This window comes from Rhinolophus sinicus, linkage group LG11 (genome assembly GCF_036562045.2).
Source record: "Rhinolophus sinicus isolate RSC01 linkage group LG11, ASM3656204v1, whole genome shotgun sequence".
Taxonomy (NCBI): Eukaryota; Metazoa; Chordata; class Mammalia; order Chiroptera; family Rhinolophidae; genus Rhinolophus; species Rhinolophus sinicus.
Window position 1 is genome coordinate 8,847,162 of NC_133760.1, and position 23,473 is coordinate 8,870,634.

Consider the following 23,473-nt stretch of genomic DNA (forward strand, 5'->3'; position numbering starts at 1 on the left):
GTTTAGTTCTTTCATACATTTTTAAATATTGGCCTTTTGGTCTTTTTCTTATATAGTGAGATAAACATTTTGTGTATGATGTAAGTTGTAAATATTTCCTGAGATTGTCACACTTTTACTTTGCTTACAGAATCATATTTTCTTAAGTAATTTCTAAATATGCATAAGTAGTTTTATTTATAAATTTATTTTACTGCTCCTGGATTTCCTCCAATCTTTTATCATGAAAACTTTGAAACATACAGAAAAGTTGAAAGAACTGTGCAGTGGACACCCACGTGTCTACCATTCAGATTCTATTACTAATATGTTACCATACTTATCTTATATTTCTATTCACTCTATCCATTCCTCTATCTAATTCACCTAACTTTTCAATGTATTTCAAAGTTACTTGCAGACATCAGTACACATTCCCTAAATAATTCAGCCTGCATATCATTAGCTAGTGTTCAATATTTGTTAGTGATTCTTTTTGTTGTTGCTTTTAATTTTCTGTATTAATGAAAGATTCTCCTACTCCCCAGATGGAAAGGAATTCATTCATGTATTCTTCTAGTTGTTGGGTTTCCATTTTGACATGGGGATTTCTGGATTATTTATGCAGGTGCAGGGTGGGAGGAATGGTTCCGATTCACACACACACACACACACACACACACACACACACTTGGGGGGACTCTATTTTAAAAATTATTTTTATTGAGATATAATTCACATGCCATAAAATTCACCCTTAAATGTGTACAATTCAGTGATTTTTAGTGTATTCACAAAGTTTTGTAACAATCACCACTACATTTATATATATACACATATATATATATACACATATGTGTGTATATATATATATATGTATCTTCCCCCCCCCTTCTGAATAGCTGATTGTCTCAGAGCCACATATTAAAAATGTTAGAGGTTTGAGAGGTCGCAGTTTTCACTAAGTGTCCAGGTATTCCGGGGTCCACTTCTGTTCCACGGGCCTGCTTGTCCCTCCATCCCACGTGTGGGACATCTTTGCGAACACCAACAGCCCTGGCCCGGGACTATGTAAGGGGTGTGGGAGAGGAGAGAACTAGTGGTCACGCCTCTTCAAGGCCTTTTATCAGAGAGCATTTTTACTTTTATTAGAGTACACCCCAAACAGAAATAAAAATTTTACTCCCCATCTACTGTGACAAAACCAGCTGGGCAGGAGGAGATCCACCAGGAAACTCTGGGAAGAAGAAGAACCAGAAGTCAGGTTACCCTCTGGTCACCCATCTCCTCTCCTGTGTCCCCAGGCCAAAGTGTGGCCCTGCCCTCTTCTGGGCATCTCCCCCCTTCTGAGGACTAGTGGACCTGGGCCCCCGAGTGTTCCATCTAGCCCTATGCCTGTAGTTGTCCCATAAAGGCACCTGTATAGCGTGGCTGAAGCACCCAAAGGTTTGGGAGGTGAGGCCAACAGTGTCCAACGCCTGGCGAGCAAAGTCTTCGGGACTCACTCTGAGCTGCTGGAATTTCATGGGACGGGTCATATTTGTGTCAACCACTGAGGGGCTCACCGTCTGCAGGGAGAAACAGGGTAAAGGAAAGAACTCCCTGCCCAAGCCAGCCTAAGCTCCCAGGCCCTCTCTGAGAATCCCAGAGGTCCACCTACTTGCTGCTCTACCACAAGGGTCTCAGAGAGCCCGCCCCTCTAGTGCATGCTCCGGGCCACGCGCTTCGAAGACACGTCCCCTGAGACAACCCACCGCTTCTGAGGCTGCTCCACTAAAGACGTTCTGAGTCACCGTCCCCTGCGAAATCCCCTGCCCCAACCCCAGAGCCTCTATTGTCTCTAAACTCATACCCTCTTCCAGAGCCCCGCCCCTTCTGAGCTGCCACTCTCGCCTTGTCCCCTGGGAGCCCCGCCCCCGTGGTCAGGCACCTGCACAATGACTCCTTGAGAGAAGTACTCTGCGCCCACTGCTTGGGAGAAGCTCCGCACAAAAGCCTATGGAGGAAGGAGAGAGGGAGGTCCCAGGCCCGCCAGCATCACTGTGCAGACTCATCCAGGCCGCCCTTGCCCCAGCGCTGTCCCTGCTCCTAGAATACCCCATGGGTCCAGAAGGCCCCCAGGTTCCCTGCCCAAGTCCTCACCTTAACACCTGAATTCTTCCGTGTTCTAAGCCCTCCCTCTATTCCCACACACCCACTCTCCATTCCAGCAGGGCCAGTCTCTGATCTCCTTCCCACCTCACGTGTTCTCTCCACCCCTAGCCTCTTCTCTTAAAAAAAAAGCCTGCTTCATCCACTGGACTGTGCCCCAGATGTCTGTCTGACTTACGCATAGCCCCAGACTGAAGTGGGCGCTCTCTCTCTCTCTCCCCCCCCCCCCCCCCAGGGCTTCTGCAGAAATCTCTGCATGGCAGGGCAGCCGTCGCCTTGAGTCTGTGGGCTCTGGGTACCTTAGAAGCTGAGTACACTGATAAGAGTGGATAGGGTCTCCTGTCAAGTATTGAAGAGATGTTGATGATAATGCCTTTACGCCTGGAGGAGGAAGCATTAGTTGAAAGGTGAGGCTGAGAGGATCCAGGTGATTTCCCTACCTCTACCCCTGAGCCGAGCCCTAATCTGAGAAATGCCAGAGGGACTGGGAAGAGTTGGAAACACGGGTGGGACAGCTGCGGAAGGGGAAAAGCCTGGAATTTGGAAGGGGGAGGGTCCAGGATGGAAGAGATGCCTCTTACCTGGTGACCATTTGGGGCAGGAGAATGGCGGTCATCTGTAGAGAAGAGTGGAGAGGGCCCCATCTTTCCCTTCCCAATCCTCTCACCTGCCCCCTCCTCAAGTTCACGCTCATACCCCTGCCTTCCTTTGGGGAATAGTCCCCTACTACCTCCTCCAGGCCAGCCCAGTCCAGGGGAATGCTGGGGACCACCCAGAGTGGTCAGAGCTATGCTGACCTTGGACTTAGCCCCTCCTAGCCCAGTCTCACCTGGGCCACAGACATCATGTTGCAGTTTATAACATCCGAGAGTCTCTGGGGAAGAAAATGGAACCATCAGTTCTTCCCTTCACCAACCTGCCTTAACTCCCATCTTTTGTTATTTCCTAGCTTACTTTCCTTTTAACATGGAACACATTTTTGTTTTTTTTAAGTAGCACCCACTAGAATTTAAAATGCACATGCCCTTTTATCCATCAATTCCATTTCTGAACATTTACTTCTTTCCAAGATACTCACACATGTGGGAAATGAATATGTCCAAAGATACTCATTACAACACTGTTTGTAATCACATATAATAGGAAATATCTTGAATGCTCAAGTAAAGTAAGTAAAAAGAATGGGTCAGATATTTCTTCTAATTAGAATGATCCCACGATATATGTCTACTTGTAAAAGGTATAGCACAGAACAGTAGGTTGCCTGCCATCCAGATAAAACCTATATATACAGGCTTCCATATGCATAGAGAACAAAATACCTACCACATATTTAATTGGGGGTCTCTTTGGGGGAATGCTTTACAGAGAGAAGGGAGATTTTCACCTTCATTTTATAAACTTCTCCCTTGATTTTTTTGATCAATAAACTTTTGTAGGGGTGGACGGGTGGCTCAGTTGGTTAGAGTGCGAGCTCTGGGTAACAGGGCTGCTGGTTCGATTCCCACATGGGTCAGCGAGCTGCGCCCTCTGCAACTAGAATGAAGTCAATGAACTGCCGCTCAGCTCCCAGGTGGCCAGATGGCTCAGTTGGTTGGAGCGCGTCCTCTCAACCACAAGGTTGCCGGGGTTCGACTCCCGCAAGGGGTGGTGGGCTGCACCCCCTGCATTAACAATGGCAACTGGACCTGGAGCTGAGCTGCGCCCTCCACAACTAAGACTGAAAGAATAACAACTTGACTTGGAAAAAGTCCTGGAAGTACACACTGTTCCCCAATAAAGTCCTGTTCCCCTTCCTCAAATAAAAAAAAAAAGATTCTCACTAAAAATAAATAAATAAATAAATAAATAAATAAATAATTATTATTATTTTGAAAGTAGCAAGAAAGAAGTGACTCATCATGAACAAATGGTGCTCAATAGCTGATTTCTCATCAGAAACCATGGAGGCCAGAAAGCTATGGGTAACATATTGAAAGTCCTAAAAAAAACATAAACAAAAACCTGTCAATTAAGAATCCTATGTCTAGCGAAACCATCCTTCAAAGATAAGGGAAAAATTAAGACATTCCCAGGTAAACAAAAGCTAAGGGAAATCATTACCAGTAGACCTGTTCTACAAGAAACACTAAAGGGAGTCCTTCAGGCTGAAATTTAAAAAACACTAGAAAACAACTCAAAGCCCTAAGAAAAAACTGATCAAGATAACTACATAGGTAAACAGAAAAGGCAACATTATTTTATTTTTGGTTTATAACTCCTATTTTTTTTCCTATTTAAAAGGCAGATGTATAAAACAATCACTATAAATTTATATTATCTATGTTAATGGGCACATAATGTATGAAGATGTAATCTGTGACAACAATATAAACAAGGATGGATGGATATGTACAAGAGCAGAGTGTTTGCATACAATTGAAAACAAGTTGGTATTATTAAAACTAGCTTGTTACTAGTTTAAGATGTTAATTGTAATACCAAAGCTAACAACTAAGAAAATAACTTTTAAAATATACATAAAATGAAAGAAGAAGGGAATAAAAATGGTCACTACAAAAAATAACTAAATTTAAAAATGTTAGTAGAGGGGCCTGCCCGGTGGCTCAGGTGGTTAGAGCTCCATGCCCCTAACTCCGAAGGCTGCCGGTTCGATTCCCATATGGGCCAGTGGGCTCTCAACCACAAGGTTGCCAGTTCAATCCCTCAAGTCCTGCAAGGGATGGTGGGCTCTGCCCCCTGCAACTAAGATTGAACACGGCACCTTGAGCTGAGCTGCCGCTGAGCTTCCGGATGGCTCAGTTGATTGGAGCGCATCCTCTCAACCACAAGGTTGCCAGTTCGATTCCTCGACTCCCGCAAGGGATGGTGGGCAGCGCCCCCTGCAACTAAAAAAATTGAACACGGCAACTTGAGCTGAGCTGCTGCTGAGCTCCCGGATGGCTCAGTTGGCTGGAATGCCTCCTCTCAACCACAAGGTTGCCGGTTCGACTCCCGCAAGGGATGGTGGGCTGTGCCCCCTGCAACTAGAAAACGGCAATTGGACCTGGAGCTGAGCTGCGCCCTCCACAACTAAGACTGAAAGGACAACAACTTGAAGCTGAACGGCACCCTCCACAACTAAGATTGAAAGGACAACAACTTGACTTGGAAAAAAAAAAAGGTCTGGAAGTACACACTGTTCCCCAGTAAAGTCCTATTCCCCTTCCCCAATAAAATCTTTAAAAAAATAAAAAAAATAAAAAAATAAAAATAAATAAAAATGTTAGTAGAAATAGAGGGGGGAATAAGACATACACAAACAAATAACTAAATAGCAGAAGTAAATCCTTTCTCATCAGTAATTACTTTTTACAAATGGATTAAATTCTCCTATTAAAAGAGAAATTAACAGATTGGATTTAAAAACATCACCTAACTATATGCTGCTTATGAGATTCACTTTAGATACAAAAACACAAAGATACTGAACATGAAAAGATACTGAAAATGAAAAGATAGAAAAATATATTCCATGCAAGTAGTAACCAAAGAAAACTGTGGTAGCTATATTACTGTCAGACAAAATAGACATTAAGGTTTTTTTAATTATAAAAGACAAAGAAGGGTGTTATAATCTATAAAATATCAATGCAGCAACAAGATTATAAATTTACACAGACCAACAACAGAGCCCCAACATACATGAAGCAAAAGACCATATACAAAAAATTCAAAATGGATCAAAGCCCTAAAATTAAGAGCTAAAATTATAATACTCTTAAAAGAAAACATAGGGGTAAAGCTTCATGACATTGATTTTGCCAATTATTTCCTGGATATTACACCAAAAGCACAAGCAACAAAATAAAAAATAGATAAACTGTATTTTTATCAAAATGAAAAACTTTAGTACATTAAAAGTCACTATCAAGAAAGTAAAAAGGCAACTCACAAAATCAGAGAAAAGATTTGCATACTATACATTGGATAAGGGGTTAATATCCATAATACATGAAGAACCTCTACAACTCTTAAAAACCAATGGATTAAAGAAGAAATCACAAAGGAAATTTCAAAATACTTAGAGACAAATGAAAATACTAACACAAATACTAAAATTATAAGATATAATTAAAGCAGTGCTAAGGGGAAAATTTATTGTTATAAATGCTTACGTTGAAAAAAAATCCAGCTTCTCGGCCTTTTGGCTAAGATCAAGTGAAAAAAAATCCAAATCAACAACTTAACACTATAATTTAAGGAACTAGAAAAAGAAGAACAAACTAACCCAAAACTAACAGAAGAAAATAAATAATAAAGAGTAGAGCAGAAAAAAATAAAATAGAGAATAGAAAAATAATAAAGAAAATCAATGAAACCAAAAGTTATTTCTTTGAAAAGATGAACAAAATTCACATTTATCTAGATTGAGTAAGAAAAAAAAACCCACTGAAATTACTAAAATCAGAAATGAAAGTGAGCTCTTTTCTTCTGTGGCCATTGCTGAATCACCAGAGGCCAAAGTGAAGTTCAACTGCTTTGTGACTTCTGACCGGAACAAGAACTGTAGAGGGCATTTCAATGCACCTTCCCACATTTGCAGGAAGATTATATCTCCTCCTCTTTCCAAAGAGCTGAGACAGAAGTACAATGTTCGATCCATGCCCATCCGAAAGAATGATGAAGTTCAGGTTGTCCGAGGACACTACAAAGGACAGCAAATTGGCAAAGTAGCCCAGGTTTACAGGAAGAAATACGTCATCTACACTGAATGAGTGCAGCAGGAGAAGACTAATGGTATAACTGTTCATTTGGGCATTTACACTCTACAAAGCGGTTATCATGAGACCAAAGCTGGAACAGGACTGCAAAAAGATCCTTGAACGGAAAGCCAAATCTCGCCAAGTAGGAAAGGAAAAGGGCAAATATAAGGAAGAAACAATTGAGAAGATGCAGGAATAAAGTAATCTTACATACAGCTTTCAATAAAAATTAAAATGAAAAAAATGAAAGGGAGAAATTACTATTAATTCTACAGAATTAAAAGAATTATAGAGAACACTATGAACAACTGTATGCCAACAAATTGGGTAATCTAGAAGAAATGGACAAATTCCTAGAAACATAAAACTTACTACAAATGAGTCAGGAAGAAATAGAAAACCTGAATAGACCCATAACTAGTAAGGAGATTGAATCAATAATTTAAAAAACTTCCCAAGGAAGAAAATCCCTGGCCAGATGGCTTCACGGATTAATTCTACCAAACATTCAAAGAACTAATGCCAGTCCTCAAACGCTTTAAAAACGTTGAAGAGAACACCTTCTAACTCATTCTATGAAGGCAGCATTACCTTGATATCAAAGCCAGACAAAGACACTACAAGAAAAGAAGTTTACAGACCAATATTCCTTATGAACATTCATGTAAATGTCCTAAAAAAAAAAAATGCTCGCAAACTAAATTCAGCAGCACATTAAGAGGATTATACACATGACCAAGTGGGATTTATTCCTGGAATGCAAGGATGGTTTGACATATGAAAACTGATTAATGTAATACAACACATTAATAAAATAAAGAGAAAAAGCCACGTGATTATCTCAATTGGTGCAGAAAAAGCATTTGACAAAATTCAGCACCCTTTCATGATTAAAATACTCAACAAACTAGGAATAGTAAGAAACTACCTCAACGTAATAAAGGTATAAATAATAAACATGAAAAGCCCACAGCTAACATCATACTCAATGGTGAAATACTGAAAGCTTTTACTTCTCTAAATGGCTTTTGCCATTTCTATTCAACATAGTATTAGAAGTTCTAGCCAGAGCAATTAAGCATGAAAAGGAAATCAAAGGCATCCAAATTGTAAAGGAAGAAGTAAAATTATTTCTATTCACAGATGACATGATCTTATATGTACAAAATCTTAAAGATCCCACAAAAAAACCAGTGAGAACTAGTAAATAAATTTGTAAAGTAGCACTATACAAAAATCAACACACACACAGAAAGACAAATCAGTTGCATTTCTATACATTAACAACAAATTATCCAAAAGGGACATTATGAAGATGATTCCATTTATAATAGCATCAAAAAGAATAAATACACTTAGGAATGAACTGAATCAAGCAGGAAAGCCTTATATACTGAAAACTATACAACATTACTGACATATTAGAGAGCAGATAAGTAATTGGAAAGACGTCCTGTGTACATGAATCGGAAGACTTAGTATTGCTAAGCTAATACTATCCAAAGTGATCTATAGATTCAATGAAATCTATTTAAAAAACTAACAGCATTTTTTGCAGAAATAGTAAACCCCACAAAAAATTCATATGGTATCTCATGATTAGCCAAACTAATCTTGTACACATCACTTCCACTTTGGGTATATGGCCAAAAGAATTAAAAGAAGGGACTCAAACAGATATTTGTACACTAATGTTCACAGCAACATTATTCACAACAACCAAAAGGTAGAAACAACGCAAGTGACCATAAGCGGATGAATGGATAAACAAAATGTGGTGTATATATACAATGGAATACTATTTAGCCTTAAAAAGAAAGGAAATTGTGACACATGCTACAACATGAAAGACCCTTGAAAATATGCTAAATGAAATAAGCCAGGCACAAAAGGGCAGATACTCGATGATTCCACTTATATGAAGTACCTAGAGTGCTCAAACTCATAGAGATAGAAAGCAGCATGGTGGTTTCCAGGAGCTAAAGGTAAGGGAGGGATGGGGCGTTATTGTTAATGGGTACAGAGTTTCAGTATGGGAAACTGAGGAAGTTCTGAAGCTGGGTGATGCTGATGGTTTCACTGAACTGTCCACTGAAATATAGTTAAAATGGCAAATTTTATGTGATGTATATTTGCTACAATTTAAAAAATAAAGAAAATTAAAGGGATGAAGTGCTGATACTTGCTCTAACATACATGAAACTGAAAACATTATGTTAAGTAACATAAACCAGACACAAAAGGAAAAATATTCTATGATTCCATTTGTATGAAGTATCTAGAATCAGCAAGTTCACAGACGCAAAGACTAGAACAGAAATTTGGAGGAGGGTAGAATGGGGAGCTGTTTCTTAATAGAGCCAGAGTTTCTGTTTGGGATGATGAAAATCTTCTGGAAACTGACAGCGATGATGGCTGTACAACATTGTGAATGTACTTAATACCACTGAGTTGTACACTTTGTTTAATGGTTAAAACGGTAACCACCGTTTTAACAATCTATGCTGATATTTCCATTGTCTCGGTCACATGTGGACCTGTTTGCATTATCACTTCTTTTGTTTGTAGTCATGATTTTTCTTCTAATTTTGTTGAGTGCTGGATAGTAAATATAAAATTGTATTGCCAATTTGAAGTTCTGGACTACAGTTGACACTTGAATAACACAAGTTTGAACTGAGCAGGTCAATTGAAAAAAAATCCTCATGTAAGTGGACCTGCCCAGTTCAAACCCACTTATTGGAGGGTCAACTGTGCATCTTTTCTTCTAAAAATGCTGGATTGTTTTTGATGCTTCCAGGCAGCAAAACTCGGGGCACTCAAATATCAGATCACATGAATCCCCCAACCAGATCGAGGTGATTTGAAACCCGGTTTCAGTTCCTGTGAAACCTAACTTATTTCTACTTTACCCTCACTCCTAGATTATAGCTCTTCAGGGTCCCAACTGAAAGCCTGGGATGTTTCCCAAAGCTTTGAATTACATTTTTTTTTATTGTTGCAGCACCAAACAGTATGTTGAAAGCTATGTGTTCAAATCTTGGTGCTACAAAACTGCATTGCTTTCGTAGTTATATGATGCCTTCAAATAGTTTTTTCTTTTTAATTTTTATCCAGCTTTCCTAATCATTCTCATTTACAGGGTTAGTCTCAAACAACGACTGCCTCTAATACCAGAGGCAGAATACACAGCTAACTTCTTTAAATGTTATAACATGAGAATATGAGTTATTTTGAAATAATATTTAAAAATTAAAAATACATCCTGATCTTGTTTTGTATATGTCTGATAATAATACCTAACACTTATGGAGCACACAACTTAGGTTTATGTGCATTCCATTGTCCTAATAGCCCTATGAGGCCAACAAAAATATTTATTCCCATTTTATAGATATGAAACTAAGGCAGAGAGAAATTAAGTCATTTATCCAAAGTCCATAACCTATAGAAAACAGAGCTGAAAATTTCACCACCCATGCATTCTTTCTTAGGAGGCTACTGAAGGATATGTTCCAACAAAATGAGGGGGTAAATTTAAAAATGCTATGACATTTGATAGAGAAAACAGGGGCTTCCTAAGAGAAGATAAAGGGAGGTCCCAGGACTTGTGGCAAAGAGGGTAACCAGTCCAGCGATAAGATAAAATTGCTTGAACACTTTTATGTTTTTAGGTTACAGTTTGGAGTTGAAGTAGCGATAAAAACATAGAACCCCAAGAAGGTGAAAAATCAAGACAATGACTAACTCCAGGGAGAAAAAAAAAAAAAGTTAAAAAAAGGAAAAATCATCATAGACCACTACCTGGCTCAGCTGTGAACAACGTTTTCAAATGCATAGTGATGTGATTCTATAGCGACATCTACGAATTATGCTGGGGTACGGCAGCCTGGGAGGGGGTGTTTGTGTTGTGGGCATGAGTGCCTCACCGTTCATTGTAGTCACTAAATAATGGCTAAAACTGAGAAATCAAAATGTATGCTAGACACATATTATTTAAAAGTATGAGTTATCTTTAACAACCCTTGTAGAAATATTTGACTTTTTGTAACTTGAATTTTAAAAAACCCATAAAGATAATAATATTTAATTTAACAAAAGAGGTAGGCATCTGAAACTGAGGTACAAGAGACCATGTGACTGCCATTAGAAGAAGTATGGGGATAAATGTATAGGTGATTAAGAGAAAAGAAGCCATGGGTTCAAGAATGACCCCAAACAAACGTTTAGAAAACCAGACTCTAAAATGGCAGGCACTGGTTTTCCCATGGGACTCATTCCCCCTTAAAGTTAGCAGCAGGGAATATAAAAGGGCAGGATCAGACTACCTTGAACAGTTGTACCAGTTGGGCACTGCAGAAGGGAGCCCCATCCAAGGGGACCCCCTTCACATCCTAAACATCACAGATGTGCAGCTTTGAAAACGATTTCCAGCTGAAAGCAATAGAGTCCTTTGCTCTAACCAAGGTAGCGTATTACGTGGTTTTCCACCAGGGGAGCAAGAGCTACTGAGCGGGCTAGTACTCGGTTCCACTCACTTTGGAGACGTTGTCACAGTCGAGGATTTTCATCATGCCAGGTACATACAGCATGCCCACATTGTTCACTGAACGAGAGGGGACAAATTGTGTCACTTCAGCAGTCCCAGGGAGACCCGGCAGGGGCAGACAGAGGGCGACCACAGTAGGATTCCGGTCAGGGTAAACATGAGGGCATTTGAGGGCATGGCTCCTTCAAGCAGGCATGGGCACATACCCAGGACTCCAATCTCCAGGTCCTTCAATCCTGCCTTAATGGCCTCGTAGATCTCCAAGCCCCCGGTGAAGTCGGCCTGGATGACTCGAGTGACCCGGCCATGAAGCCGCTCTGGGAAAAGTGGCAGTGGGAGCCAGGCCCTGAGCTGGAACCCAGTCCCACCTCTGCCCCAACCCTACCTCATCCTTCCCTGGGCCCAGATACAGCTGGAGCCCCCTCCCTCCTAACACGCCCGTCCCGCCCCGCCCCCGCCCTTGACCACACCCCCGTATAGCCCCGCCCGGCCGCCCGTGGGTGGTCACCTATCTCCTTTGCCTCGTGCTCCAACTTGCTCAGGTTTCGACTGATGAGGACGATGTTCAGACCTCTCCGAGCGAGCTGTGGGGGATTCAATCATGTATTTATCCACGAAATCCACGAATGTGGACTGTGTGCTGACTGCGCGTTACAGAGTTGTAGGTGCTGTGGTTGCTGAAGTAAACTATAGAGAAAAACAAAAGCCTGCCCTCCTGGAGCATGCTTCCCGGGGAAGGAGTATTCCAGGCAGAAGCAACAGCAAGTGCAAAAAGGCCCTTGCACAAAGGCTGGCAGCTTAGAGGACAGCACGGAGTCTAGCAAGCACTGAGCAAAGTGACCTGCTGTGCATCAGATTGCAGGGCCTTGAAAGCCCCAGTGAAGACTTTGGCTTTTGTTCTTGGTGATATAAGAATCCAGTTGTTCAAGTGTTCGTTTCTTTCTTCATTCATACATTTATTTAAAATGTGTTTACTCAGCACCTGCTCTTTGCTGGGGACACAAGGTGCCCATGACAGACTCAGTCTTACATCCTCCTCTTTACCCTCCATTCAGTCGCCAGAAAGCTCTTTCTAAAGCACAAAGCTCTCCTCCACAGAACCTGCCTTGACTCCCCAGGGACCTTGGGACAAAACCATGCTCCTCCCCCTGGACCTGTGTGGCCTGGCTCCAGCCAGGGTCTTCAGCCATACCTACTGCCAAGGGCCCTCTATGGGAGTCCAGGCACTACCAACAGTTCATCTAGCCCCCAAAAGCATCCCCTGGATTTTCCTGTGCCTGGGCTTTTGCACATGCTGCTCCTTCTGCCTTGAAAGCCTCTCCCCTTGAAATAGAGTTAGCAAACATTTGTGGAATGGGTGCTAAGTAGCATTTTGGTGCATGTCTGTCCCTCTGTGTGTCTGAGGGTGACGTGTTTTGTGGGATTGAGTGTCCATCAGCTTTGGAGGGGGGCTGGATACAAACATCTCAACAGCTCCTAGAGGTTGATGCTGTGAAGGACATTCATTCATTCAACAAACATTTGCCCAGCATCTGCTTGTACCTGGCCCTGTGCTAGGAGGCACTGACCAAGACAGCCACAGCCCTGCCCTCATGAGGCTCACGATGCAGTGATGGGACAGACCAGTGCCCAGCATATCACCCCAGCTTCCCCTCCCTTTTTGGCCAGTCAAGGACATCGCTCCAGCTTTTCTCCCATCATCCCCCGCATTACAACTTCTCCCTCTGCTGGATTATTCCCATCGGCATGCAAACCTGCCATAATCCTTCCCCTCTTCTCTGTCCAGGCATTGGCTCATTTCTTATCCTCCAGCCCCTCCTTCATTCAACATTCCAAGAAAGGATTGTCTACACGGGTTCTCCTCCCTTCCCTTCTTGTACCTGCTCCAGTTGGGCTCCCCCCAACACGGCATGCAAACCTCTTTAGTCACCAATGACGTCCACTGTTGGTGAAACCAGTGCTGTATTCTCAGCACCTCCCAGCAGCAACTGACATGCTGATCACCCCCTCTTCCTCAAAACGTTTTTTACCTGGCTTGTAAGATCTCTCCTCCATCCCTAGCTTTCCTCTTACTCTGCCTCATTGCTTGTTCCTCCTCACCTTCCATACCTCTTAACTTCCGGTGCTCCAGGGACCACTTTGGCGGTGATTCAGACTGTGTGCCCCTTCTCCATCTACACCCACTCTCATGGTTATCTCATCCAGTCTTGTGACTTTAAATGGCATTGGTATGTTGATGCTTAAATTTATATCTCCGCTTGGACGTTCCCTCCGAACTCCAGAGTACATACCCAACTGCATAGTTCTCAACTTGGACGCCTAACTGGCATCTCAAACTTAAAATGTCCCGAACTAAATCCTGCCTGTTTCCTGCAAACCTGGTCCTCCCTCAGTTAACCCCATCTCAGTAATTGCAGCTCCATTCCTTGAGATATTCTAGTCAAAAATCTTGTAGTAATTTATTTTATGAGGCCAGCATTACCCTAATACCAAAAATCAAACAAATGTATTACAAGAAAATAAAACTATAAATCAATATCCTTCATCAACTTGGACACAAAAATCCTCAACAAAATATTAGTAAATCAAATCCAGCAACCTATGAAAAGGATAATAGATAATGACCAAGTGGGGTTTACAGCAGGAATATAGAGTTGGTTCAACATTAGAAAATCAATTAATGTAATTTACCATATAAACAGACTAAAGAAAACCATATAAATAGCTCAATAAACACGGAAAAATTACTCGATAAAACTCATCCTCCATTCATGATTAAAAACTCTCAGCAATGTAGGTATAGAATGAACCTTCGTTAACCTTACCAAGGACACACAAATAAAACATACAGCTAACACTATACTTAATGGTTAAAGACTGAATGCATTTCTCCTAAGAGCAGAAACAAGGTAAGGGTGTTCACTCTGACCACTCCTCTCAACATCATACTGAATTTCCTAGATGGAATAATGAAATGGTCTATTCACAGATGGCATGATTGTCTACATAGAAAACCCCAAAAAGCTGCAAAAAAGCTACAAGAACTAAGAAGTGAGTTTAACAAGTTTTTAGGTTACAAGGTCAAACATTTAGTCATACTCCACATCCAATTTTTTCAGTGAATCTTGTCAGCTCTGCCTTTAAATCAATCCAAAATTCAAGTACTTCTCACACCTCAATGCTGTCACCCTGGTCTAAGACATGAGCATGTCATGCTTGGATTTGCAAGAGCCTCTTAGCTGAGCTCTCCCCTTCCACCCTCACCCCCTACAGTATCACATCTGTCTTCTGCTCAAAACCCTCCCCGGGTCTCATCGCACTTAGTAAATGTTAGTCTCCACAATAACCTACCAGATTCTCCAGGATCTGCCCTGAAATTGCATCTCTGTCCTCATCTCCTATTGCTCCTTCTCCGTTTCTGAGACAATCCCAGGGGCCACCTTCCTGCTTCTCCCACAAGCAACGCTCCCTACCTCAGGGCCTTTGCCCTGGCTGCTTTTTCTCCCTGGAAATCCCTTCTCCCAATTATCCACATGAACTTCATGTCTTTCAGGTCTTTTCCCAATGTCACCCTGTCAGTGACACCTTTTCCGATCACGCTATATAAAAATGGGAACCCACACATCCTTGGGCTCCCTGTTCTCCTTTTGTGATTTCCCACCCCCTTCACCATTACTGCCATTTGACACACTAGACATTTGATTTATTTATCTTTTCTGCACCTGTCTCCCCTCACTCTAGTGAACGTGAGCTCTGTGAGAGCAAGGTCTTCTGATGTTTTCAGTCCAGTTTGTTCACTGCTGTACCCGCTGCACCTGGAACGTGCCTGGCAATAAAGGTGCTCAATAAATACATTTTGAATGGATGAATCAGGGGAATGTCAAGGAACGAGAGAAGCCCAGGATAAACACTTGCCCTCAGGCAGGGGAGCAGAGGGAAAGCATCCTGGGGGATGGCTGAGGGTACCAGATAAAGTGCATGATTCTCAGCTGACCACAGGCAGACAAGAGAAGCTCCCAGCACCCACGAGTTTCCAAGTCCTGGCTCACCTCATGGGCATAGGCCCTGCCGATGCCACTGGTGGCTCCTGTCACCACTAGAGAGGAGAGAAGGAGGAAGAGCAGGAGGGGCAGCTTGACACTGTGCCCCAGCCCCACTTCAGCCCCCCTCACTGTGACCCAAACTTATCCCATTTTGGTCCTCATCCTTCATCTGGGTCTCTGACACCTGCTCCCCTCACCTGTAGCTTCGGGGACTCGGTGTCTGTCTTGCTCTGGTCCACCCAGCCTTCACCTCTCTTGCTTCCAGGAGCCCTCCACCTCCACCCCTGCCTCTGCTCTGATTGGGGGCCTGATTGGGGGCCTTCACCTGTCATCAGTCCTGTTCCTGCGGCCCCCACCCCTACCCGCCTGGCAAAAAGCCCTCACCCCTCACCTGCCCAGGCTCCGTGTGCCCGGAGCCAAGGGGCACCCCGGCGTGCCTGGGGCAGCAGGTGCACATACACTGTGTAGCTCAGCCCCCAGGTCACCCACAGCAGCAGGTACACGGCAGTAAACATCCCCAGCGCTCTCAGTGCGTCCCACTCCGACTCCATTACAGCCCCCTCCACGTCATCAGACCCAGCGCCAAAACTAGAAGGCTGCCTTCGGAAGCAGCTATTTCAACACTCGCCTGTCTGCCTACTCAGTGTTGGCACCGCCCACACTGTAAATCAAGCGTCTCGCCCCGCCCCTCACTCTATCTACTCCGGGTGCTTTATTCTAGACGATGAGCCACGCCTATGAGCCCTAGCACCTTCCCCAAGATCTAATTAGGCTACACTTGGGCTGTATGCCACACACACTCACCCACACCCACACACCCACACACACACACACACATCCACACCCCGTCCCGTTCCCCGACCGCGGCATCCCTGTTGAGCCTGAGAAAGCCTTCTGGCTTCTCCCACAGAGCTGGGCTATGCGTGCCCACAGGTGACCTTTGTTTGGGTCGCTGAACTCAGCTGCTGATGGAGGCCTCATCTGATAATCACCAGGAAATTTTGTCAATACACAGAGTTTATCAGAAAAACTTGACCTACAGATTTGCTGTTCAGGCAGAATGAAAAAAAGCAAAGGCTTTACATAGCCTTGCTCCTCATTCCCCCTTTACAAATTCTATTTCTTTTTCCTTTTTTAACTTGTTCTTAGTGTTTACTATTTATTACTATTGTGGTAAAATATACAACATAAAATTTACTATTTACCCCTCTTTAAGTGTACAATTTAACAGCATTAATTTATTCACAATGTTGTGCAACCATCACTACTGTCCAGTTCCAGGAATATTTCATCATCTTAAACAGAAACTCTGTATGCATTAAATAACCACTCCCCACCCGTCCTTCTCCCAGCCCCTGATAATCTTTAGTCTACTTTTTGTCTTGATGAATTTGAATATTCTAGATAAGAAAAATCATGCATATTTGTCTACATACTCAGTGCTGAATCCTTCATCTTAGAAGTACTCCCCTTGCGAAGCTATGCACCTACACCAGTGCCTAGTCCACCCTTCAAAGCAGTTTTGGAACTCTTTTTCTGGAATGGCCATCAGAGCTGTCGTCATATTACCTTTGATGTCCTCAATGTCATCAAAATGTCTTCCTTTTTTTTCAATATTTCCTTTATCTTTGGGTAAAGAAAGAAGTCATTGGGGGCCAGACCAGGTGAGTAGGGCGGGTGTTCCAATACAGTTATTTGTTTACTGGCTACAAACTCCCTCACAGGCAGTGCCTTGTGAGCTGGTGCATTGTCATGATGCAAGAGCCATGAATTTTTGGCAAAAAGTTCAGGTCATCTAACTTTTTCACGCAACCTTTTCAGCACTTCCAAATAGTAGACTTGGTTAACTGTCCATTTGGTACAAATTCATAATGAAAATCCCTCTGATATCAAAAAAGGTTAGCAACATCGTTGCAACAAATTCACGAACTTAATTGTTAGGCCTTCGTATATATATTGTCTGTGCTTTTGACTTCATATTTGTGAAATCCTTGTAAAATCCAATGTCGTGGGCCGGCCCGGTGGCTCAGGTGGTTAGAGCTCCATGCTCCTAACTCCGAAGGCTGCCGGTTCGATTCCCACATAGGCCAGTGGGCTCTCAACCACAAGGTTGCCAGTTCAATTCCTCGAGTCCCGCAAGGGATGGTGGGCTCTGCCCCCTGCAACTAAGATTGAACATGGCACCTTGAGCTGAGCTGCCGCTGAGCTCCCGGATGGCTCAGTTGGTTGGAGTGCGTCCTCTCAACCACAAGGTTGCTGGTTTCTACTCCCACAAGGGATGGTGGGCAGCGCCCCCTGCAACTAGCAACGGCAACTAGACCTGGAGCCGAGCTGTGCCCTCCACAACTAAGACTGAAAGGACAACAACTTGACTTGGAAAAAAGTGCTGGAAGTGCACACTGTTCCCCAATAAAGTCCTGTTCCCCTTCCCCAATAAAATCTTTGGGGAAAAAAATCCAATGTCATGATGATTTTCCTCTATGTTTTCTTCTAACAGTTTCTTTTAAAACTTTGATTTTCATCCATCTCCACAATGATTTCTTCTAAGAGCTGTACAGGTTTAACTCTTATGCTAGGTCTTTGATTCATTTTAATTTTTGCATATGATGTAAGGTAAGGGACCAACTTTATTTCTTTCGTATTGTTTGGTTTTTTTAAATCCAGGGACTTCCTTGAGCTTCAGTTCTGTATAATGTCAGATGGGTGGTTGTGGGGGCAGAGCCCCAGAAAGTAGTTTCCAGGCTCTCGGCCTCACATAGAAAGGTGTTGGCTCAGGTAGTAAATGGCCAACTGTGATTGCATGGCCATCAGCTGTGGCTAGTTGGCCGACAGCTGTAACCAGTGAGCCATTGGCCACTAATATAACTGCTGTGGCTACACCAGCAGCAAATGGGGGCTAGCAAGAAGATGGTGGCTGGGCTGGCAAGCGTGGATGGCGGTTTGCGGACAGTGTGGATCCAGCCTCCAGTGAGAGTATAGTGCCGCCAGAGAGAATATAGTGGTATGACTCCCCTATCTATGGCTCCTTGCGTGTTCCTTTTTGGCCTCACCATATCCTGCGTTCTTGTATGGGGAGCGGGACCAGAGACCCCACAGGCCGTCCCACACGACAAATGGCGCAGCGAGCAGGGTATGGTGCCAGCCAAAGCTCTCCAAAGGACGGTGGAGCAGTTTGTGTGTATGAACACTCAGTCTCAGGAAGACCAGGAGGAGCAGCTGCCGGAGAGCTGGACCCCCGTGGAGGGGTGGGAGGATGTGGACGGTTCTCCCACCAGCACAGGAAAAGCCATGCAGCTGCTGCAGAGATGGAGCCCCGTGGAGAGGTGGAAAGATGTGGATGGTTCCCCAACCAGCACAGGCCGGAGAAACCCTGGCTGTGCCCAGAGAGCCTGGCTGTGTCCAGGATATTGCATTCACCTTCAGGCTCCTCGCACAGGGCCCCTCGCGGAAGACGCTTGTCGCGTAGATTGTGAGGCGAGAGCCTGTAGGGGTGGAGTGTGGGGGCAGAGCCCCAGAAAGTAGTTTCCAGGCTCTCGGCCTCACATAGAAAGGTGTTGGCTCAGGTAGTAAATGGCCAACTGTGATTGCATGGCCATCAGCTGTGGCTAGTTGGCCGGCAGCTGTAACCAGTGAGCCATTGGCCACTAATATAACTGCTGTGGGTATGCTAGCAGAAGGAGGAAAAAGAGAGAGAGAATGGGGGCTAGCAAGAAGATGGTGGCTGGGCTGGCAAGTGTGGATCCAGCCTCCAGTGAGAGTATAGTGCCGCCAGAGAGAATATAGTGGTATGACTCCCCTATCTATGGCTCCTTGCGTGTTCCTTTTTGGCCTCACCATATCCTGCGTTCTTGTATGGGGAGCGGGACCAGAGACCCTGCATGACACCCTGCACGACAGTGGTAGAATCGGCAGAAGGCTCTGGGTTGTCATTTGGAAAATTTTGTTTTGAAGTCCCAAAGAAATATACACAGAGGATGACAAAAACAAAAACAAAAACAAACAAACAAAAACCTAACTGACCATATATGTGAGGGTTTATTTCTGGGCTTTATTCTGTTCCATTGCCCTATATGTGTGCTCATATGTGAGTACTGTCAACTGGCCAAAATAACTCTCCAGACAATTCACCAAAAGAGCAGTTTATTTGGAAAAGAAAAAGAAAAAAACCACCACAGCAGTGTGAGAACGTACTCCTCTGGCTGGGCTCCACCTGGCCTCACACCCATGCAAAAAGAGAGAGCCCCCTTCCCTAGATGGCCTCTATAAAAATGGATCCCTTCCCCGGGAAGTTGCCATACAAGTTTCAAGAGAAAGTCAGGACTAGAGAGCTAACAAGGGGACCAGCTCCATCCAAAGACCTCCCAGCTCTATGGTTAGTTTCTTAAGATGCCAGTTCATTTTTATCAGTACCAGACTGTTTTCTTTCTTTTTTCTTCCTTCCTTCCTTCCTCCCTCCCTCCCTCCCTCCCTCCCTCCCTCTCTCTCTCTCTCTCTCTCTCTCTCTCTCTCTCTGCTTCCAGTTGTGTTCGTCTCTTTTTATTCTTTTCGTAACCTCTTCCAGAGTTAAATGCTTCCATTTGTATGATGAAATGTCTAAGGAATCCACTTCAAATGTTGGCTGTGAGCATGGTCTTTCCCTTCACATCAACTCCGAATTAAGACTTTTGATCCTTGTTTTTTATATTCCAGTCCCCGAAGTAGTTTTTGTTGTACAAGTCATCTGAAAACAGTCTTACACTTGACTGTACTTGTCTACAACCAGGCTCACCTTCTCCAGGAACAGTCTTTACACTTTCAAGTCTTTTGCCTCCTTGGTTACATTTATTCCTATTTTTCATGATTTTTGATGCTATTGTAAATGAAATTGTTTCCTTAAATTATTTTTTGGTTTGTTCATTGTTAGTGTATACAAACACCACAGATTTTTGCGTGTCTATTTTGAATCCTGCAACTTTGTGATTTCCTTTATTGGTTCTAACAGGTTTGTACACAACTCTAACAGGAATCTTTAGAGTTTTCTACATACAAGACCACGTTGTCTGCAAACACAAATCATTTTTCTTCTTCCTTTCCAATTTGGATGCCTTTCATTTCTTTCTTTCTTTCTTTTTTTTTCTTTTTGCTTAATTTCTCTGGCGAGGACTTCCAATACTGTGTTCAATAGAAATGGTAAAGCTGGCATCCTTGTCTTTTCCTGCTCTTAGGGGAAAAGCTTTCAGTCTTTCACTACTGAGTATGATGTCAGTTGTAGGCTTTTAATCTACAGCCTTATTACATTAAGATAATTTCCTTCTATTCCAAGTTTGTTGAGTGTTTTTACCATGAAAGTGTTATATTTTGTCAAATGCTTTTTCTGCATCAGTTGAGATAATCATGTGTTTCTTTTTTCATTCTGTTAATGCTTGATCACATTAATAATTTATAAATAATACATACATTGGTCTTGTGGGGGTGGAAAAATTAATTTTCCGTCTGCTCTTCTAAGTTCTTCTGGCTAGACTAATAATCAAATTAACATGAGACGGATAAACAGGAGAAAATGACCAAATTTATTACATATGTACATATGAGGGTCCTTTAAGAATACGGGACCTGGGCTCTCCGGGTGAAGATGGCGGAGCGTGGTTACAGCTTTTTGCTGACGACATTGAGCCCGTCTAGTAAACGTGTCCAGATTGAATATGCTTTGGCTGCGGTAGTTGAAGGAGCCCCTTCGGTGGGAATTAAAGCTTCAAATGGTATGGTATTAGCAACTGAGAAGAAACCGAAATCCATTCTGTATGATGAGCGAAGTGTACACAAAGCGGAACCAATTACCAAACAGAGGCTTGGTGTCTAGCGGCACAGGCCCAGATTTCAGAGTGCTTGTGCACAGAGCTCGAAAACTGGCTCAGCAATACTGTCTTGTTTACCAAGAACCCATTCCCATGGCTCAGCTGGTACAGAGAGTAGCTTTTGTGATGCAAGACTATACCCAGTCAGGTGGTGTTCATCCATTTGGAATTTCTTTACTAATTTGTGGTTGGAATGAGGGCTGCCCATTTTTATTTCAGTCAGATCCATCTGAGCTTACTTTGTCTGGAAAGCCACAGCAATGGGAAAGAACTATGTGAATGGGAAAACTTTCCTTGAGAAAAGATACAACGAAGATATCTAGAACTTGAAGATGCCATTCATACAGCCATATCAACCCTGAAGGAAAACTTTGAAGGGCAAATGACAGAAGATAACATAGAAGTTGGAATCTGCAATGAAACTGGATTTAGGAAGCTAACTCCACCTGAAGTTAAGGATTAGTTGGCTGCCGTAGCATAATAATGAAGCGACTGGAAAATCTGGAATTTCAGAGAATCTCTATCCTTAAACATGTTTAAAGTATGTTTTGTTTTGTTTTGCAGACTTTTTTCATACTTATTTCTACATGGTTTAAGGGACCGATGTTTTTAAAATGACACTTACCATTCATAATAAACTGTTAAATCAAAAAATTAAAAATGGGACCTGAGGGCAGATCAGGCAGTTAAGGCTTGGCAGTTAACGCCATCTTGAGCTAAGAGAAGGGGAAGTTGGAGTCTGGCACTTCAAAGGAAAAGAAGGCAATTCCCGTGGAGATGGAAAAGCAAATGTTTGGTAAATAAATGTTTGCTGAGCTATTTTTAACAATGAGGCACAGAGAGAACTTTGATCAAACGGGCCTTGCTAAGTTCCTCCCCGTCTATCACACACTAGTTCATATTGAACTAGTGTTATTTATAATAAGCTGGAACAAGTCCTCTACTTAAATTCCTCTGTTATTTATGTGGAAGGTCAGAGATTTCCCCAAGTCTTTTGTTTCTTGAAAATAGCCAGCTTAAAATAATTAATATCCAAAAGAGGCACATTTTGGGGTGGCAAACTTTGCTTCCCTCAGTTTTTTAAATTCTGTAGACAATAAAAAGTGAAGTTATAAACCAAGCTTAAAATAATACTGGCTTTTATATTTGCCCATGTATTATCTTTCGTTGGAGGCCTTTCTAGCTTCATACACTTCAAGTTACTGTCTAACTTTGTTTCGTTTCAGCCTGAAGGACTCTTTGTCACTTCTTACAGTGCAGGTCTAATGGTAATGAACTCCCTCAAACTTTTGTTTATCTGGGTGGATGGTGATTCTTCTGCCTTAGAAGAGAAGAAAGGAGGGTGCTTTGGAGTGGGTGTTGGCATACGATTTATTTTGAGCCCAAAACATTTGAGAATCAACAAATGTGGGAGAGATTTTCTCTGACCTATCCTTAGCTACCTAAAATCATGTCTTAAAAAAAAAGCAAAGAAAAGAGAAAAGGAAAGGAAAGGAAATAGGAAAGAAAAGAAAAGAAAAAAAAACTCACTTGTTGTAAATCTTCTCCACAGGAGTTTTATCAACCAAGGAAGGTTGACTCTCATCCCAGGAGAAGAGACAGCATGCCCAGACAGACATTGTCACAAACTCAAATCCCCTATCTGTTCTCCTAAGGGCCCAGTTATCTTTCATAAAAATCATGTGCTCTCCTGTAAGTGCCTCTCTCCCCCCCTTTTCCCCATTCAGATAGATGATGGTATATAAGCTCTCCCACTCCGGAGGCTGCAGCTGTGAGATCCTGGGACTTGACAAAGGCTGCAAAAGATAAGAATTCTTTTCAATCTCCTGGATCTTTGGATGGGAGCCTGATCAACTGTCTATTGCAGTTTCCCTTTCTAAATTCACATTAGCCAGAGAAAATCTGTGTGAACTAGTTCTTTGGGTATAGCAACTTGTGATTTTTGTTTTTGAATACTCCTGGTTTTAATTGATTTAATTCCAGAGATGGTCATTGTATTCCCTTGCCTCTGTCTCTTGTGTTGTCATAAGGAAAATCACAGGGTAGAATCTGTGAGGTTGTTCGAAACAACCTCACAGCCCAGTATGTTTACAGTTTTCGCTAGACTGGCATCTGGACAAAATTTGCTGTGAGTCACCAGCTAAAAAGCAAACCAGATAAGATTCTCCTTTG

The 23,473-nt window shown here is 42.8% G+C and overlaps 1 protein-coding gene and 2 pseudogenes across 1 annotated transcript; 2 read left to right on the top strand and 1 right to left on the bottom strand.

Annotated features, from left to right (window-relative positions):
- Positions 1-680: 680 nt before the first annotated feature.
- Positions 681-16,275, bottom strand: LOC109459904 (very-long-chain 3-oxoacyl-CoA reductase-B). Its single transcript, XM_019754814.2, has 11 exons — positions 15,859-16,275; positions 15,474-15,520; positions 11,933-12,008; positions 11,631-11,741; positions 11,414-11,481; positions 2,960-3,004; positions 2,712-2,746; positions 2,430-2,511; positions 1,910-1,975; positions 1,398-1,547; positions 681-1,216 (listed from the first exon to the last, which is right to left on the bottom strand). Exons 1-11 carry the CDS (start codon positions 16,016-16,018, stop codon positions 1,106-1,108), a joined length of 951 nt encoding a protein of 316 aa, XP_019610373.2. The 5' UTR covers positions 16,019-16,275; the 3' UTR covers positions 681-1,105.
- LOC109459905 (large ribosomal subunit protein uL24) lies at positions 4,091-7,074 on the top strand (annotated as a pseudogene).
- A 4,803-nt stretch (positions 16,276-21,078) lies between the features above and the next one.
- LOC109459907 (proteasome subunit alpha type-2) lies at positions 21,079-21,782 on the top strand (annotated as a pseudogene).
- The last annotated feature ends 1,691 nt before the right edge of the window (positions 21,783-23,473 follow it).